At 44.0% G+C, this 14804-nt stretch overlaps 1 protein-coding gene across 1 annotated transcript in view; it reads right to left on the bottom strand.

Moving 5' to 3' along the window:
• Window positions 1-297: 297 nt before the first annotated feature.
• LOC124170734 overlaps window positions 298-14804 on the bottom strand; it is a 65425-nt gene continuing 50918 nt past the window's right edge. Inside the window, exon 2 of the mRNA XM_046549677.1 lies at window positions 298-3107. Within this exon, the coding sequence (XP_046405633.1) occupies window positions 298-3107 (2810 nt within the window). The remainder of the gene's footprint in view (window positions 3108-14804) is intronic.

Below are 14804 nucleotides of genomic sequence, written 5' to 3'. Positions count from 1 at the left end.
TTACGAGAAACGAACCACTTCTCTGGGTGTAAGTAACAGGTTCGTTCATAAGATATAGTACCATTCTGCTAAGCATGATTCGTGGATGACCAATTTTTCCATAAAGGAAAGAACCATCATAAGATAATTTTAAAATTCTCGTTGAGTATCGGCCCAGAATTCCATTTCCACCCGTATTGACCAAAATTCCACTTATCAGCTACGTTTGACTCCGAAGTGAGGAAGAACATCTCGTTTAAACTTTTACGGATATATCACCAATACACACATCGTTGCGTCGAACTCAATTAGTTTTCATCACTTCACAGCGCACTCGAGCGATGTCCTCAGGAGGAAATTTTGCGATCCTTGTTTCTTTGGCATCAGCATGACAACAGAGAGCGCGAGCAAGAGGACCACGCACGCCACTCCGACAGCAGGGGCTACGAAGAGAATCCACTGGGAGGCCCCAACATCCACCTCTCCGTTGGTGGGGTTCGAGCTTCCGTCGCAACGTTCGTCCAGCGGGAGTCCAGTGAAATTCGTCTGGGGGCAGTCGATGGACCCATCACATATCGCCGTCGAGGAGAGGCAGGAGATGCCGTCTGGACACTCGAAATCACAGTCTGGATTGTCAAGCATCTCCTTTTCCTCCCAGACCACGCCCCCTTTATTCAGGCGCCTCACCACGATCAGCTTCTTCGGAGAGATCTCGCTCCATCTCAAAGCAAAACGGATTCCGGCCTTTGAATACTGCGACCAGAGCTCAATCGAGGCATAGCGTCTTTCCACGCCCGCCGGCCAGGGCCGACCCCAGTCCGGCGGCTGTATCTCCATCAGCGAAGAGGCGTTCTCCCTGCAGATGACGACTTCGCCCTCAGCCACTGAGTTGTCACCAAAGAACCTGATCGTTACCTTGTTCAGATGGCAGTCCGATGGAAGGAACAAGTACTGGAGCTTCAGTATCGCTTGCCTTCCCGGAGTGACCTGTACCGACCAGGAACAGTGCAACGGTCCGTCCGCTTCGGCGTCATCGGAATCGGTAGCATCCAAAAACGGAGGGAATCTGATCACTCCGTGATGTCCAGAATGAGACAACTCGGAGGAGTCTCCGCAGCCGGAATCGGCCCTTTGGAAGTGATAAAGACCCTCGAATCTGTAGATAGAAAGATCTGCGTGTGCGGAAGACGAGATCCGGTGAAGCTGCAGACGGAGTCGTATTTCGTTCACACTGGAGTAGAATACAATCGGGGCGTCGTGCGTATCGAAGAAAGTGGTTGCCCTAATACAGCCTAGTGGCATCGACGGACGGTGCTGACCACCGTTCATTACATATATCACATCGTCCGTTATAGGAAAGTCCTCGCTATCGCAGGAAGTGATGGTGGCGGACCTGTTGCTGCCAAATGTAACTTTGTGAAATTCCAGCTTAACCCTCTCACCCGCTCTACCGACAAAACGAGCGTAGCAGTCAACAGAGCCTCTCGTATCTGCCATATTTGAGTCATCCTCGTCGCCGCCGCTTTCGTTTGGGCTACTATCGAAGTTGGAAGACCTAGTCTTGGTCGCCAGAAGCAGCGGAAGCCTATCTGCCAAGAGTGAGAAAGGACCCGAACTACCGTCCTCGCTTCGCACCAACATTTGGCAACCACTGGAATCCATAAGCATTTGATTGCCTATGCTCTTTTCCTCCAAGAACGCGTAAGAAACGGTGAAAACGAACTGTCGCCCGTCGAAGGAGCCACTCTCACTATGGAACACTAATCTAACTACATCAGTATGGGATACGTAAGGATCTGTCGGAGAGAGGGAATTCCCATAGGAGGGAACCTGTTTTGCCTTCTTTCCCTTTGAATTGTTCGAAGAATCCCTCATCATCCCCTTCAGTCTATTCTTAGATGTCCGTTCACTAGTACAATACGAACCCACGAGATCGCCGCCATCGTAAAGCGTAAGGCGATCAAAATCACAAGTGTTTCCTTTCGCTTGGAAGGTAGACAAGTATATGCGCACTTTCTGCCCCACCTTTCCCTCAATGAGGTAAGTGCACTCAGTACCCGGAGGATACCAGTGTCCGGGAGAGTAAAATTCACCCTGGAAGCCTTCCTTCATCGCCGTGAACTTCCAGAAACACCCGATAGGTGGCATGGCCTCTCCAACCCGCGGTCGAGGGCCCGGCCTGATGATGCCCACCGTCAGATAAAATCCATCATGGTCCATTGAACCGTGTGGTGACGAGTGGAACTCAACAATGACGGATCGACCCCTAGCGACCACGGACGGAAAAAGGCCCTTCCCACAGAACCTAGCGATCTCCTCTGAGGAGGAAGTGCCCTCCAGCCAATCCCTAACTGCCACGTAATCACCAGGGCACGCGTCCACCGCGACTTCTTCGGATTGTTCCCCGCTCCGCCTGCGCCGCCATCCCCTGGGCCTCTGTAGATGACGGACTTCCGGCGTCCCGACACCAAACACGTCGAAATACTGCCCACCCACAGCTATCCTCCCTCCCATCTCGGACGTCTCGTTGTAAATGACCTTGTGGCGACAGGTCATGTTTCTCGGATAGAACCCTGGATACCCCGGAGATGTGATATCACAAGGGCCGCGGCAGTTGAGGAAAATCCGATCGCAGTTGCCATTATCATTGGACATCGGGGCTCCAGGCTGCGGTAGGGCGAGTTCTTTGTGCCGTTCTATGGCAAGGCTGCGCGGTAAAACCGAAATGGCGGCTTCAAAGCGGGTCTCCGGGCCGAACTCTTCTGCGTGGAACTCGATGAGGAGCGGGCCGAATATCGCGGGCGAGAGGAAGAATCGCCGTGGACCGGGATTGTGCGATGCGCGGGTGGTGTAGGAAGAGAGCAGGTTGCCGCAATAGGAGCCCACTTGGTCGGGCGGTCGTCCGGCGTCGGCGATGCGTAGGTATGCGGCGGATGAGCAGGGGTCGACGGGGGACTCGGACGAGACGGTGGGAATGTTGAAGTGGCGGAAGGCGATCTCGTACACGTCTCGGGGGTCAACCGTAGGAGGGGAGATACGGTACACGCAGTGGATCGGCTTCCCCTTGTTGCTTAATGTGAGACGAGGACTGCCGATGATCTTGGAGGTGCGTATGGTCTTGTTGCAGCCTGAAAAGGAAGAAAAGATGGGATCCAATTAATTAATGTCACCAAAAATATTTACATGAGCTTCGCAGTGGCTAATAAGGTCTGTATCTATGTTTGTTTTAAAAAGTTAAAGATATTTTAAAGCATTTTTGAACATATTCGACGCCATGATGATCATAAAAATAACTATAGATAGGTCAAAATGCGTTAATGCATAGAAGATCTTTGGTATTGTAGTCTCATGCCCTGAGATAGCAACGCAAAGAAGCATACTGAATACCCATAGATCTTTTCTTTGGGGATTTATAATTAATGTGACTACAAAAAAATTTTAAGTGCAACAATTTAATATCATAAATGCAAGCAAGTCACATTGTGTTCATACTAATTTTAAAGATATGTTCAGCCATCATCTTGCCTTTTTTGACACACACGAAAAGTTGACAAACCTATGTCATTACATTAAATTTCGAGCAACTTTTTCAACCCTATGTGGTAGTTACATCCTCCAATAGTTATTTTAAGAAATGAACATTTTAAACTATTTGAGGGTAAGAAATTTTATTCGAGCTACATGAAATCCCTGGAAAAATATAACTAGACTACTGTCGAAGTTTTGTCTGGGAAATGTTTGACACATTTGGGAAAAGATTTGTCTCCATAGAATCTATGATATGATAAGAAAGTCATGAATAAATAAATTACTTAATTAGGCATTTAATCATTTAAACCGTTTATTTTCTTATACCTCTCCCTTTTTCATAGTATGAAACCTAGCGTTTGATAGATTTGAACGCAGTCTTATAATAAACTGCCTCATCTTTACGTCATCTGCTGTCCGTAAAAAGAAAAACACACTCCCAGTCTGAGGGAGGATACATTTGAGATGCGTATCTTACTTGGAAGACCTCCCGCGGTGCGAGGGTAGAGTCGTGAGAATTGGGGCGGTGGCCTGGAGTTAGTGTTTTTACGGCGCTCAAGGGTGACTTCAGAGAGAGACGCCAAGCGAGTCAAATGGAGCGGAGATGACGGAAAACTTCCCCATCTCGCTCTCGCCCACGGTGATTCTATCCCCATTGCCCTTCCCCTGGCCTCCCTTTTCCCCTCCCTCCCGTCTGCGTGAGCACCTTTGCTAAGGATTTGGACACACAGTGACACCTCGGTTATCGAACGCCTCTGATAACGAACAATTCGGATAACGACAAAAAATTTCGCTAAAGAATTGCCTCGAATAGCGAACAAAATTTCGGTTCGCGAACAGATGTGTAGCGGCCATGTTTGTGTTCGGTGCTGTGCGATCCCAAATGGATAAAATGTCTACAATAGTAAGTCTTTAAGTAATACAATGTAATACAATGCCTATATACTCTGTAACTTTCATATAACAGCGAGTCAATAGGAGCTAGGAACCAATTATTCCTATTACCTTTGTTTTTATAGGGAAATTTGTTTCAGATAGCGAACATTTCGGATAACGACCAGCTAACTGGAACGGATTGCGGTCGTTATCCGAGGTTCTACTGTAATTACATCTGTGCGCTACAATGTAAACTAAGAGTACAATTAGGGCGAGTTTTGTGAAATGAAATTATGTAATAAACATAAACTTTAACTGTATAACTGCGAACGCTATATTTAATCACGCAACGAAGGAATTGATTCACGTTTGTTTCATATTGCCATTATGATATCCATATTAATGAGTACATATCATAATTAGATTGCTTGACTCATTTATGATATGAGACCAAACTGTTCAGTTTTCCGAGGGAAAGCTTAACCACATCATATTGAGGCGCTTCGGTGTCTGTGACTGATAAATCGGCCGCGATTGATACATTAAGCTCATTAGCTACTGCGCTCAAAAAGAGACGATCTAGCAGACGATATGCATGATCAATCATCTCCTAGCACCTGAAATTATATCGCTAGACTGAAATGAAAAACCTGCCTTCGTATTTTTCAGTCTCAGCGAACGCCATTGTGTTTATTTTCGTCCCTGTGTGTGAGTGAGGTCTGATCCACTCTCTACGTTTTCAGCGAGCGAAGAAGAGGGCCGAGACGGATTTCACGGATGTAAGCTAATGAGGAATAGGCCGTACACGGTGACTTCACCCCAACACGCAAGGGGAGGAAGAGATTTTTTGGATCCAGAGAAAGGGAGCCAAAGAGATGAGAGATACGGATGCTGAAAGGGTAATGGGTCTGTCAATTAAATTGAGTTGGAGCGTACGAGGACGAAGGGTTTACCGGACAAAATGGGAACCCCTACACCACTGACGGAGAAAGACTGCGCACGAAAGCTGCGTTTAGTTTTCCGTTTACGCGCAGCTATTTGGAGACTCTCCTGGTATGTTTACTATGAGCGTTGGTACCAAATATTGCACTAAATACACGACATATATCCTCTCTCTCGTTTCTTGCCGTTATGCGATTATCGAATCCCACGTCTGAGATGGAATATAGTTGACTTGCGTTGTTTACAACAACTCCGTTAATTTTTGTGGTATAAACATTTTGGTTTCAGCAAACTGCTAGTAATAGATGTGGCTTCTTTATATCAAAATTGCAAGTTATAGGAACGAAAACTACGGGGATGCCAAGCGCTCAAAGTTGGGCACCTTGATTTTACGCGCAAAAAATGGGTACTTTTTCGAGAAAAAATTGAGTACAGGAAATACTATTGAGCCGAAGAATTTTCAAAGTACATAATATATCGTAGAACTAAATTCTCTTTCGTATGCTTTTTATTTCATTGAAATCGGTTGCTTCATTTAGACGCTAGAGCTCCTCAAACTCGAGTATCTTGCTTTTTTTACAGACAGTAGGGGAGAGAGTCTTCTCTTCCCGCCGTACATCGTGTGGTATCCATCATAATTTAATTTTGAGCATAAAAGATTTATCCTAACGGTTTATATTACGATACCTAATGAGGAAATAGTGGTGATTGATATTTCTGCCTATTACGTTGGCATTGAAAACTTGAAGTCACGGTACCTTTTCATCCCCAACGTATTCGTGACAAGGAAAATCGGTGATTGATTCTATAAATAACATCATTTGACTTCTAAGGGACAACTTCTTGCGAGTTAAAAACTCATTTGATTTCTTAATGCAATAATTATTGGCTAATTAATAGTACTGATTTTTAGGCTTCAATTCTGTTTTTCCTGGTAGTTTAATTGGCGATATTACCATATTCCCAGTGCCATATGATCTCCTTGTTACGTTCAACTTTTATTCTGCTACCTTTAAATACTCTACTCGAGTGTCAACCCATAAATCTGCGGCCGAATATTACTGCTACCTATTATATCGTAAATTTACGATCCTATGCTCTCTATTTACTCAATATATGCCTGCCGTTATCCATTTATTGAATCGTTTCAGATTGGAGAAGGTAAAGTCGGTTGTCGTCGTCTTCCCTTCGACCGGACATAGTGAGCTAATATCGGATCCATCTTTTGGGATAGCCTTGTCACAGCGTAGGTTAATTTGAACGAATTGATAACAATTAAGATAAAACTAATATTTTTTGGAATACATCATTGCCTAAGGATGTCCTTGATGGACAGGATGGGTGGTAAGGATGTAAAACTAAAAATAGTCTGGAGAATATTTCACTCTGTATTTCAAGCCCACCTATTTTTACAATCTAAATTCAACATCCAGGTGCTCAGTGAAAAAGACCTAGGGTTGGCCTTTATAAGGGTACAACACACGAGGCCGTAACCAAGTACTATGAACGTATTTGCCCAGTCATCCTCGGAAGGGGTATGGAGAGGAAGGAAAAAAGGGAACGGTAGCGCCGCGGCGAAGTGAGCCCGATGACGCCTCCAGGGTTAGGATAGGGGTGGAAGTAGTGGGATGGGAGGATCCCTTGCCGTCATCAGAGCGACGAAGCCTACCACTTAATAATCCATAATGAGATGTATCTACGTGAGGGGTTACCTCTCGGAAGTTTGGGGAAAAAAGATGAATAAGGAAACTGACCTGGTAAAACAAAGAAAACTCGCCACCCTATGGCGAGTATTTATTATATTATCGTAAATTCAAATGAAACAGGGACGTGGCCGTGGTAGTGGTGGAGTTGGTGGTAGGAGGAGGGGGTAGGAGAGGGTAGGTTACCGCCAGGTACCGGGGATGACTGGAAGACAGCGGCCCGAGCTGCAGCAACGCAAGGCCATGGATAGAAAGTTTCAGACAACTCGCGACGGCGGCCATTTTGCGGTCAAGAGCAGACAGCTTCTGCTCTAATAAGGCTACACCTGCTACATGGTAAACACTTACGTTACGTCCTTATACAAAGGTTTCCCTAAAAAATGCGACGGTAGCTTAAGAAAACGTACGTTTAAACATTTAGGAAAATAAATATATAAGAATGAAGACAAAACTAGCTGGCTGCAAATAAAACTGTGAGGAACGAAGTCCTGATATCCAGCGAATAATATGATCATAAAAAAGGTATTTACCGATGTCACGGGAGTTAAACCATGAAACATTGTACCAATGTACTTGAAAATAAAGCTCTCACAAGTTGTATCACTGGTGAATTGAAGTGATTGACTTCACACTGACTGATAAATACTACTCTATGAACACAATGTGATGAAAATTCCATACCCTCCAGAATAATAACGAAACTTATTACATTTTTGTTTTAAAAAATAAATGGGAAGCTCTACATCCATCCATTGCTCTTCTATCCATGGCCTTGCAGCAACGACGGCACAAGTTATGAAGCGGAAACAGTGCCGCCTCGTCCCCGGCAAGGCCTTATATTGCCGGTGGAAGGGGGGCGTGTCTCTACTGGCGTCGTCCTGCCAGGTCCTCATTTGACTCCCGTACGGCCGGCAAGTCCGACATCGAGCCAGCATGCACGGCTCATTCGGAAAGGGAAGATTTTTCTATGGAGAAGAAAAACCCTTCAATTTTTCCGTAGAACATACTCAGTATCATGCTCGGTCCTTCTTTCCCTCGCCCTCACTCTTTTTTGCAAATGGGAGAGAAAAGCGAGAGCCAGGTATTCGAAATCACAGTGGCGGTGAGGGGCGCACGAGGCCAACCTCTGCATGAGAAATGTTCTCAACGCCGACGACCTGAAATTTCCCTTTGAAAGTCAATCGTCCCTTTTCGATATAAAATTCAGGCACTTTGGCCAGGATGGATGGGTGAAAATGTAATAAATAGAGAATATATTGAGTGGAAAAGGAAAGAATGGGGTTGAAGACTTCACTTGACTAAGCTTTTTATTTTACCTGGCCCGGATTGGACCACAATCCGGTCCACTCTTCCCCCGGGCCAGGGCTTTTACAGGAGATGGTTTTAAAAGTATTGTATTGGCGCGTATGCCAGTCCATCATATTTATAAACGAGTCCAGACTTAATTAATAGAGAGAGAGAGGAAGTGTATGTAGGGGTGGATATGGTTGAGGGGGAGGAATGTGGACGGGTTATGCAGACGGGGGAAGGAGAGTTTTTAATAGGATAGTGGAGTAAAAGGGGTGAGTGGCAGCGAGTGGGTGAGGCGAGAAGGATAAATAGGAGAGACACGGGATTTCCAAAGTGGCGGCGGGTGGAGAGGCTAAGGGGAGAAAGGATGGGGGAGGCTAGTGCATGGCTGTGTTATTGGGTCAGGACTTAAGACGGATTGAGTTGAGTGGGGGTGTATGAAGGGTACCTCATTCCGGGGATAAATAGTGGAGGAAGGTCAAAGATAAAGGGGTGAAAAACGGCCGAAGGAAATAGGGAGGGGAGGTGACAGCCATCTGTCATTGTTGTGGGAAGTGAGAGTTTGATGAAGTGGGCTGTGCTAGGGAATGGTTAATTTGATGTTTGCTTTTTGTGAATGTTAGGGTTACTCAGGAGAAATAGTGTAAATAGATAAAGTCGGTTGTGTCGTGATGGTGTGAGGATGTGGAGGTGAGACCTTATGTTTGGCGCCCATAGGAAGGTGACGAGCCACCTTAGAGGTGTGTGGCAGGTGGACTGAGGGGAGATATCTGTGTATAGGGGAGATAGGGCCACCATGCGTGTACGGACGGTGCGGAAAGACATGGAGAAGGAAATCGCAGTTCCACTTATCTTTATCTTTGCTTCAATAAAAGAGAGTCAAATGGGAAGTAGTGGCAAGATTTTGGTGGCTTCTATCTAAACAGGTATTTATTACAAGGCTTTGCATTTAATCACATTCACAGTTAATCATCATGCTATACTCTCGAAATGAAAGTACAGTCTAGTACTATTTATGCACAAAATATAGCATGCTTTCAAATATTTTTAATCATATCTGAAATTCATATAGCTTGGTTTCTCAAGTTAGAGTGTCATAATAACTCACTAGCTATGCATGTCAAATTTAATGAAATAGGTCATTTGAGATCAATGGTTTTAACAATAGATTTTTCATTACTCTCAATAGTCAGTTGTCTCGTACAATGCATGCATAACTATTTTAAAGCTAAAACAATACGAGCGAGCGACAATTTAGGCAGAATTTCAATTAAATCGAACTGTATCGAACAAGGACTTGAGGTACATAGCCCTCTTTAAACGCGGGAAAGATAGTAAGTTAGTTTTAGTAAGAAAAGAATTAAATTGAGACCTAATCTCATTCGCTGATTAAAAACTTATAAATTGATCATCATTGAATTTCGTAGACTGTGATTTCTATTGCAATGATAACTAACTTAAGTTATGGTTCTAAAAGCATTAAGCTTCAATTTAATATATAGTTGTCATTCTAATTTTTAAAATCAAGGTTCGAATTTCACTTTAATCAAATGAGCACTTCGCTAAGGGTTTCTCCCTTTGATTATACGTAACTTAGTGTAGCTGCAATTTGTAAATATGGAAGCTGTCTCCATGTCACATTGAAGCCAACCATACTTAAATTTGATAGCTTGCCATAAATACAGGGAACGAGGACCCAAGGGTCCTATGAAGGTTAAAACGCACCGGGGCCGGGACCCAGTAATGCAACGGATACGCCCGCGCTTCCGGGGAGGGGAATGGAATGGGAAAGAAAAAGGATGGAGGCGCCGCCGCGATTAAGGAGCCCGTCGACACCTCCTGGGTAGGGATTGGAATGGAAGGGTAGGATCGTAGGATAGGGAATAGCCTCGCCGCTATGGAAGCGACAAGGGCCCATTACTAGCGGAACCATAATTTGTTATGCCAACGATTTGGGAAGATTTTTCTATAAAAGAGAAAAATCCAAAGATCAAATCGTTGGATGCCATACATGAAAAGTTTTTAGCGGTTATATTATCCTCATTAACCCATTTCTCTGTTTGGCTCCGATTTAATTATCTCAACGCATCGATTCTTATGCCTCTGCAATATCCTAGCCTAAGACACACCACTCGGAAGATAAAGACTTTCTCGGTAACCAAGTTCATCTCACTTGCAAAGCAAACGCATAGGGAGAGTATATTTGAAAGGCTTAAACCAGGATTACTGCACTGCTCCAAGCTGATCGGGATAGCGCTGATAGTCGGGAAGAAAAAAGAGGAATGTAAATGGATACGATAAGGAAATAGCGGAGGATGAGAAAGAATATGGGGTAAAGGGAGAGAGGGTTAAGGAGAGACGGAGAGAGAAATGAGGAGAGTCGTAACGCGGAGGCTGTCCTCGAGAGTGGCGGCAAACGTCGTGGTTTAGAGAGACACCCTTGGGCTTGCTCATTCGGAAAGGAAAGCGCTTGAGGAATGGAGAGGGGTGGTAGGAACGATGGGGGGTGTGAAGGGGTAGAGACGTGGGGAAGAGGAGAGGAGGGGCTTGAAGTGGTCGGCATAAGAGACGAAGCGCTTCCTCGCGCATCCATCTCCTTTCTTTATCTCGATTTCATTCCGCTGATGCGACTCACCCCTCATTCATTCCTGTTGATAATCGTCGTCTGGGATTCCGGCCTCATCCTATTTTCTTTGCGTAAATTATCTTTTCCGAGAGCGCGCTGTTTAATGAGCGCGTAATGAGAATTTTCCCTCAAAAACCCACAAGCGCTCGAGAGACTAACGAGACGTTTAAAATGAATAATAACTCGTATTTGGAGGGTGCGCACGTGTTGTCACACGCGAGCGAACCCGCGTCCTTTTTGTGACGTTTTCGCCTAAACGCACGCTTCGGAGGCAAAAGTGGAGACTCGACGTCAAGAGGAAAGAGTTGGAGGAGGAATAGGACGGGAATGAAGAGAAGATGCGATGCGGGGAATCGAGAAAGGGTTTTCCGGTCCATGTGATGTATGCCTCTCTTCCTGAAAAATATTACAGCGATCACCGTGGGCAACGGAGAAAATGGAAATAAACACGAGGAAACGATCTCAATCTTCTCAACCGATTCAGCGAATATAAACTCAAAATGCGATGAAAAGAATGAGTCTTAAAACGTTGCGGGAAGGAAAGTGTGTTTGCTGCCCTGGAACATGAAAACCTACAGTCTGAATTTTCATTTGATCAAAAACCGGTAAGTTTGAGCGACGGAATAGAAATACCGGCGGTCGATCGATGGAAGAGTAACATTCCTGAGTCATTACGTTAAGTTCTACGATAAATCCACCACGTTACTTCGATTGTAAGGGTTGTTCGATTGTAAGACTCCATGATGCCTTATTTTTGTTGGTTGATAAATGTATGACAACGAGATATTAAATAATAATTTGCTCCCTAAGTAATTCGGAGCTCTACATCATGTCCTCTTCTGCGAAATATTGTAATTTATTTGGTTCGGTGGTGTTTGTATTAGTTGCCCATCGATAAACGATGCATGTTATGGGTATGCATCCCTTCCCATATTTAAAAATCAGTGTAAACCTACCAAACTTTCGATGGTAAAACTAACATGATACGTTCGATTTCCACGGCAAATCCACCTCGTAGCTTCCTATACAAATGCCTGCATCATGTCTCTTTGTAAAATATGTTTTAGTTGTTCTAAAAAATTTGAAAACGAGAGATTGACTATTGCGTGCTCCAAGTATTTTGGAGCTCTAATTCATGTCCCCTCAAAATAAAACATTTACAACCTCAAAAGAGATATTTTAAACTTTATATAGCTTCACAATTTAAAATATATCTAATACTTCACACGTTTAATGGCCAGGGTATACCTCGAATTGTGTGCCAGGCAGTTTTAGACCTATCTGATGAAGTTAATTTTATGGTGTATATTTGATGCTCTTTTTTGCGAAATAAATAGTTAAATTTTTAATCAAAATTTATGTCTCATGTGCGGAGAAATTTGTTTCAATGACAATGAGTATTTTACCCTTTCCGCTTGTATACATTTTTACCATTTCAGAGGCCTACAGCATTCAATGAAAGGTTCTGTCTTATTTACCGTCCAAGATTCCATTGTAGGTCAAGGTTCAGATCTTGTAGCATTTATTACGGAAGCATAAAACAAAATATTTCCTAGTAATCCAGGTAAATAGAATGCTAGTCACCATAATGAAAGCTGAATCATATGCCTAGCTATCTTAAGTTACTGTATGCTCCCGTTATTTTTAATAGAGCTAACAATATGGAAGCACTGGCATTGCTTCAAGAATTCCTAATCGTCATATTTAAGTCTGAATATTTGTTCATTAATATTAATATTTATAAATATGGCATTCGTATCGAATATTTATTTTTCTTTTTATATCGCATCGTAATAATATGATATAAGCTTCACATAACACCAGTACAATTGAGAAGAAGATGATAACTCATTGTGTTGATTCTTCATAATCAGCTGCGTGGAAGAAAGATGTAATACCGATAACATGTAAATAAATGCCAGAAATATATTTGCATGCAACGTGAATTTTCATCCCGTTTTCATTATATGTACCATGTGTAAAATATTTTTAACTAAATTTACATGTTTATGGTCGTTCAAAATATCCTAAAACAATATTGAAAAAAGCATAAATTTTACTTATGCATAACGCAGTGTTTCAAAAATGTAACTGTATATTTTACAACTGGATAGAAATGCATCAGCCAATTAACTTTTTTGCATTATGCAGAATAAAATGCTTCTGACCGGATCATTAACTACGGTGAATTTAATTTTTTTCAATTGTATGCGCGTTACTTTGATTCCACGATGCTATTGAGATTGCATGCCCTCAACTTATGCACGATCAGATTACTAAGATACAACGCTATAATTTGGTACTTAAAGCTAGAATATTATTAAATTATTAGATACTTAGTCTCTCATTGGAAGTATTATTTTTTATTAATGTTAGTGATTGATGGGCCATTTATATGAGAGCGATCTATCCAAACCCATTTTCGAAGAGGGTAAGTATCCCATCGATGGCGACAGCGAAATAAAGTTTTCAAATCCACCATTCATCACTCCATCCCAACTCCAAACTTTCTTCTCCGCACGAAACCATTTCGCCCAATATTCTCCAACACGCGCGCAAAGTCTCTCTCCTCCTCTTGGGTGAGATTTCTTCTCCCTCTACTCCTAAACCTCTCAAAACTTCCAATCGGTTTCGGAATGGTGGTCAATATTTCACTCGCAAGGCGGTGGGGGTGAAGCATGGGATCTCCTTAAGGGGCCGTGCTACTGTATTTCACTCATTACCTCTGGAGTATGGGTGGGGGGTGGAAAGGGTGACTGGGGACTGGAGAGATATGCTGCCTTCTCCTCACGCACCCCAGACTCGTGTGTCGCGAAACCATTCGGGGATGCGCGGGGAGAGAAGTGGGGGGGAGGTACTACATAGGGTGTATGGCAGGGGATGGCGGGGGTTGCAGGGGCGGCGAGGGAGGTGAGGAGGGGCAAATGGAACGAGACTCCTAGGGCGGGCTCGCAAGGATACACTCCTGGGGCAGGGCCTATAAGCGCGGGGGGCATTTTTACCTCTGCACCGCAGAAGGGGGAGGACAGGAAGGAAAAAAGGAAGGAGGCGCCGCCGCGATAGGAGCCCGACGATGCCTCCTGGGAGTGGATAGGGAAGGAAGGGAAGGGACGAGGAATCCCGCACCGTCACAAAGGCGGGCGAGTTCTACCACCAGCGAAACCAGGAAAACCATTGCTGTGCCAGCGATTTTAGGGGATTATTCTATGAGGAAGAATAATCCAACGATCAAATCGCAGTGAGGAGAAGCAGCCCTCGAAAGAGTGAGGAGCTCCTGGGGCAGCGAAGCAGTTTGGGTCTCCCCTTCGACGAAATATTTCCCTCATTTAAAGCCCGGCGGGTGTGCGAGGAAGGTAACGCCGTAAAGAGAGTGTGAGGGGTGCCGTCTCCAGTGTGCTGTGCGACCCTCTTGCCTAAAGACGATGAGGTTGTCGCTAGTCGAAACGTTGCATATAGAGATGATAAACCTCACCCGGGATGAAAGCTGAGATATCTTCACTAATGTCATTTCTATGCTTGAGGGGTTTGACGGTTCGTTTTATCCACGTATAAATAATCAATGTAGGCATTTACAACCTGAGATACTAACTATTTTAAAACAAAATGATGTATTCTTGGTAATTTCTCTTATGCAACAAGTAAGAAATATCGATAATCCGGCAGTAAAAAGAAGTGTTGATGGTTATAAAAATGTTTTCCAAAAATAAAGCAAAGTAAATTGCTTGGTAAGACCATGTTATTGATAGAACAAATCAATGGACCATTCTTAGCATCGATGCTCAGAGTATCGTATATTTCTTCTCTCCCCTCACAAACGATCACTCCATCACAATGACGACCCCCTCCCCTCACTCCCTCTC

Source organism: Ischnura elegans, chromosome 1 (assembly GCF_921293095.1).
Source record: "Ischnura elegans chromosome 1, ioIscEleg1.1, whole genome shotgun sequence".
NCBI lineage: Eukaryota > Metazoa > Arthropoda > Insecta > Odonata > Coenagrionidae > Ischnura > Ischnura elegans.
Note: the sequence above shows the minus strand (reverse complement) of the source record. Positions and strands in the feature narration are given on the sequence as shown.